Below are 4,905 nucleotides of genomic sequence, written 5' to 3'. Positions count from 1 at the left end.
GTTTGGATTTTTGCCGGAGGCATTTTTGATGCGGGCGGGTGGCTTTCGCGCCCATACAAATGAAACAACATTGGCAGTATTTTACTAGAGGACGCATTATCCGTCTGGACGAACTTGGGAAAATATTTGTCGTTTGACAAGACGCATTATGCGTCTGGACGACCTATCTTCTGCTGTGCGTCGTTCAAGACGAACAACCGAAGATAGTTAGAAACAACCAGGCGAACAACAAATGTTTGCCCAAGTTCGCCCAGACGGATAATGCGTCCTCTAGTACAAAAACGGCCATTGTATTGGTGGCGGGAGTAAGCGTAACTTGTTAGGAGAGATCAACTTTCAACGTTCGTACACACGCGACGCTAGTCTACTGGAAATTGGCAGTTCCCATTTGTCTTTGTTTGGCTCGTTGAGGAATTGGCGAGTGCCTCATCTCGTGCTAAAGATGGCGGGAAAAATGGCCATAAGATAAACACCTGCGCCGTGCAGTGTTTTGTCCTTTTATTTCTTCGGAATGTAGAATACAACGGAAATTGTCTTGACAATTGACAACACCTCCACTGGTTTGGTGGTTTTCATTGAACTGCCTCAATAGCATGCATTAGATGTACGATAACGTTTGCAAACAATAAATTGAAAGAGCAAGATAAACTTAGTACCCCGTGAAAATTGGAGTATCACATGTAAAATAATTCAGGAGGTCACGCGCACAAATAAACTGTTCTAAATTCGTTTTGTTGTCGGATCTCTTGTAGTAGAAATGCACGTGCCAGACGTCACTTTACGTGTAAGTTAAACAAAACTGTGATGATGTCTCTTACTGGCCCAAATAAACTGCCCTTTGCCGCAGGGTCACCTCTGCAATAAGTAGTATGTAAAGTAATTTTCGAGTCGTGAAGATTTTACAAAGAATGTTTGGCTGGGTGGCAACTCTATACTCTTTATAATTTCCAATTTTTGAAAAATAATTTCTCCGAAAATCTTCTCACAATAAAGCAATATGCACTCTAGTAAGTAAGGAAAACTTTATTTACACAGGGTAGCCCATTCAGCTTTAAGGCTGGTCTCCATAGGGGCCTTGCACCAAGAATGACCTGGTTGTCTTTTGGTTGGTGGTGTCCATTTGTTTGCAGCCGCTTTTTTTATATATATGCTAACGAAGCAAATGTTGATCGCCATTGAGTAGTGAACTGGCTACAATTTCTCTGAGACCGTGAAATGCCCCAGGGTAAAATAATCCCGTACATGGGACTATTTACGTGAAGAAAAGCCCCTCGGTTGCCCGGGAGATGGGCAAGGCTCAGTTGGAACTGACCTGACTGATGCATAACTTCCTAAAGTGTGATCGCTCATGTGAAAATTGCCGGCAGTACTTGTCCATTGGCTCTTGTTCTTTTCCCTACGTTTTAAAAAGACGCCCTTTGCAGCTAACGGTCACATGGTACAGAATCCGTTATGCTGGAGAGCAAGTTGCGCTTGGGACATCCAAAACATAGCACCTTCAACAAGTCAAACTTGAATTTTCTTTGTTGTGGATGGTCCCAGAGCGTAGCTTGCTCTCCAACATAGAGAATTTTGTACCATGTGACCGTTAGCTGCAACTGAGGCCCATTCGTGGTGAAATGGTTCTTTCCCATGGCCCCAGTTGTTCAAAGAGTGGATAACTTTATCCAGCGGATAAAATATTAGTTGGAGAAAATTGTATCCGCTGGATAGTGATTTATCTACTGAATAGAGTTATCCGAACTTTGAACAACCGGAGCAAGTCTCATGTCACTTTTAACATTACCACTAGCTATTAAAATGAGACAATTAAACACCTCTGCTGGTATCTTTACTGAATTGTTAAATTACTTGTAACAAGCGAGTAACAGCTTTAAATCTCATGTCAGAAGCCATCTTTGAGGTATGCAGGCACTGAAAAGTAAAAAAAGCAAATCCTTTAAGAGAGGACTTCGACAGGCAATTTACATCAGAGCCCACAAGCTGACCCTAAATAGACACGGGGGGAGATACAACCTTCCAGCAATCTGGGCAAGGCTGATCAGGTCACATGTCACGTGACCTCTGTGAACAAGACTCTATAGCAGAGTTTAAAGCTTAGAATTTTACTTTCATACAGTGTAGAGTCAAAAACTTATAAATTCAACCGGAACTGCATATCCTACACAACTAACTATCCCGTTAAAATCCTTTAAGGTTTTTAAATTAATTAGAATTAACTCGTAAAACTGATATTCCACTTCAGCCTGGGCTATGAGCACGAAGTCCTGATTCTTACTTCGCTAGCAGACGTATTTAAAAGTTATAACAATTCCCACAATTATAACCCTAGATTGAAGTATTTTCCATTTATTTTCTAGTTCCTCTAAAATGTTAGTTCTTCAACTCAAGAAAATGTTTTACACACACGATTAGTGAAGTATTGGTGGACCGACGTAAAGGAGTTACTTTTAAATTAGTTTTCCCCAATTCACTTACCTGTATAGTATATCACCGTGCGTTAGGGTGTGCACATATATTTGACCTCGATGTACTTGGATGCATACCCCGGGCAAGGGTTTCCGTAAACGTCGTTAGATGCATCAAGCTCACAAGAAGCTTTTCCATCGCATGCCTCCTTAATCTTTGGGGGTAAAACAAAATGTGTCAGTCGGCCATTAAACCACTATTCTTTGCCTTCTTATGATGATTGCCAGAATGGCAAGAGCGATGTACTAACGTAGATTATACACGGTCCCCTGGTTGGTATACTAAGGAAGATATGAATTCGAGCTTTCTTTTCATAACTGCTTAAGTTGCTAACATACCTGTGATGAGTATTGTAACAGTTTCCTTATTTAACACCAGATAGCTGACTTATCTAATGAGTGGTATAGAAAGTAATTAAGTTCAGCGTGATTCTTGGCTTATCTAACGAGTGGTATAGCAAGTCAATTTATTTTTAAAAACAAACCGTTACCTTGGCTTCTGACCCCTGTGCTTTACAGTTTCTCGTCAGCCCAACTCCGCATTTAAAAATTTTCGTTCTACCATAGTAAGCACTTTTTATTTTAATCTTCCTTTCCCCGTAACACGTGATTTTATCCCTTTTATCTTGACAGATGGACTTCTCAAAGATGTAGGAATCTGTAAAAAGACAAGAAAGCTCTTGCACGAAACCGGCTGAACGTATTCAACACAATTGCTTTAGCAGACTGTTAGGGGAAGACGATGACAATGAACTCAAACGCCCTTAAAGAGTAAATGAGGTGTTCACAAACACCATAGAGGGAAATTCCATTATCCGTCCCCATCTCCTACATCTCAGATGTTGGAATCCTTAAGCTTCCGATAATGAATCTCTTACAATAAGCTGTTTCAAGTTGTTAGCTTATTGTTTAAAGTTTCTTTTATTCCCAACCAATTTTGAAGTGTACTCTTAACTCCCATAAAAGCCCCCTTTTGAACGAATACGCACACAGATATTATATGTTTTCACTGACCTGCCGGACAGTTGTAGTGAAGATTCACCTGCTGAATGTCGATATCACTGAGTTTTTCCCAGTGTCCTATCGTCTCCTATATTAGGTAGAAATAAGGAAACTCAATTTTTGGTTTGCTTGCTGTATGTCCTACTTTGAACTAAATTCCAAACTAAAATTCTTTAATCGTACGAATGAATATAATGTAAGCTTTACCTGCATATATGTTTTCACGAGACATGCAGCTTGTCAGTTTAAATATGACTGTTTAGTTATTACAAAACTTGTAAACATTTTGAATTGGATGTATTATCAATTAAGTTATTTCCAGTGAGATTCTCACTTAAATTGTTTTTACAAACAATTTTTGCCGAAGGCTTTAAAAGCTCTTCAAAGATCTAAAGATAGTTAATCTCGACAGGAGCATTGCTAATTTTCTCTGCCCGATAGGCTGAAAACATTTTCGAAGACGTGCTATAAAATGTAAAGATTCCTGGCAAGACAGCTGCGTGTCATCAATCGCTTCCCGCCGCTTGGGGCAAACGCCTCAAACAGCCGGTGTATTTCGCAGGTATAGAGTGTGTTAACGGCGGCCATATTGAAAGAGCAAACAATAGAATGATTTTCCTTTGGGAAATAAATTTTATTTTTATCCAAATATCTTTTATTGTTTGAGTCCTCCAGCATGGCCGCCGTAAAAACACTCCACAAGGATCGATGGTAATTCCTGTCTTACCCCTGCCTTTGTTGGAACCAATGTCTTCTGATCGTTTTTAGAAGCAAATCCGTCTCCATAATGCATGATACTGCTGTAATCATAAGGAGTCACAAACGAGCTTGGATCGCTGTTGTTTTGTCGATCAAAGTCCCGACCACGCCCTGGAATGCAAAAAGCTAGTGTAGACACGACCTCAACGCCAAACTTAAGTTGTCAGACTGGCAATGCCATAATAGAAAAACTTAGCAAAGCCACCTTTTATACACTATAAACATTCAAAAGCTTCTTTGTTTACTCCTGGGGCCGGGTGGGTGGGGCGGGGGGGGGGGGTGCGCCTTCCTCCCCCTCAATAACTTCGCAAGCATTAAAGCTAGGACAGTGAGACTTGGAGGAGAGATAGAATGTCCAAAGATATTTCCTTTGAGGTTCGCAACGAGAAATGATGACGTCAAATGCCAAATGTCAAATGGCGGCCATCTTGGATCCACCATCTTGGATTTCTGGATTTTCCCAAAACTTCAGGAAAGCGCCGAAATTGTACGAAAAGTAACCAGAACCAGTAAAGGAACACTAATATGGACTAAAAACATAAGTGTTGCATAAAGAAAGGTAATTTTTCCTCATTTTAAAAAGAGATTTTCCAATTTCTGAAATGAACTTCCTGTCAAAAAATTGGTTGCCATGGTAACATCAAAGGCAATGAACAGTAACCGAAGACATGGAATT

At 40.3% G+C, this 4,905-nt stretch overlaps 1 protein-coding gene across 1 annotated transcript; it reads right to left on the bottom strand.

The window, feature by feature from the left end:
- Nucleotides 1-2,283: 2,283 nt before the first annotated feature.
- On the bottom strand, nucleotides 2,284-4,263 carry LOC146469925 (D-galactoside-specific lectin-like). The gene is made up of 4 exons (XM_085122673.1): nucleotides 4,198-4,263; nucleotides 3,483-3,558; nucleotides 2,960-3,126; nucleotides 2,284-2,623 (listed from the first exon to the last, which is right to left on the bottom strand). The coding sequence occupies exons 1-4, from the start codon at nucleotides 4,261-4,263 to the stop codon at nucleotides 2,501-2,503; spliced, it is 432 nt and encodes a 143-aa protein (XP_084978799.1). The 3' UTR covers nucleotides 2,284-2,500.
- Between the last annotated feature and the right edge of the window lie 642 nt (nucleotides 4,264-4,905).

The sequence above is a fragment of the Pavona decussata genome, unplaced genomic scaffold (genome assembly GCF_977016875.1).
Source record: "Pavona decussata unplaced genomic scaffold, jaPavDecu1.1 SCAFFOLD_115, whole genome shotgun sequence".
Lineage (NCBI taxonomy): Eukaryota > Metazoa > Cnidaria > Anthozoa > Scleractinia > Agariciidae > Pavona > Pavona decussata.
Note: the sequence above shows the minus strand (reverse complement) of the source record. Positions and strands in the feature narration are given on the sequence as shown.

What these genes read in the sequence shown, in the direction of transcription:
- LOC146469925 (XM_085122673.1), bottom strand. Translation starts at nt 4,263, where the DNA reads ATGCATTATGGAGACGGATTTGCTTCTAAAAACGATCAGAAGACATTG. An exon ending in TGGTTCCAACAAAGGCAGGG is followed by an intron (nt 3,559 to 4,197) that starts GTAAGACAGGAA and finishes TACCTAATATAG; the next exon opens with GAGACGATAGGACACTGGGA. An exon ending in CACAGGGGTCAGAAGCCAAG is followed by an intron (nt 2,624 to 2,959) that starts GTAACGGTTTGT and finishes TTACCCCCAAAG; the next exon opens with ATTAAGGAGGCATGCGATGG.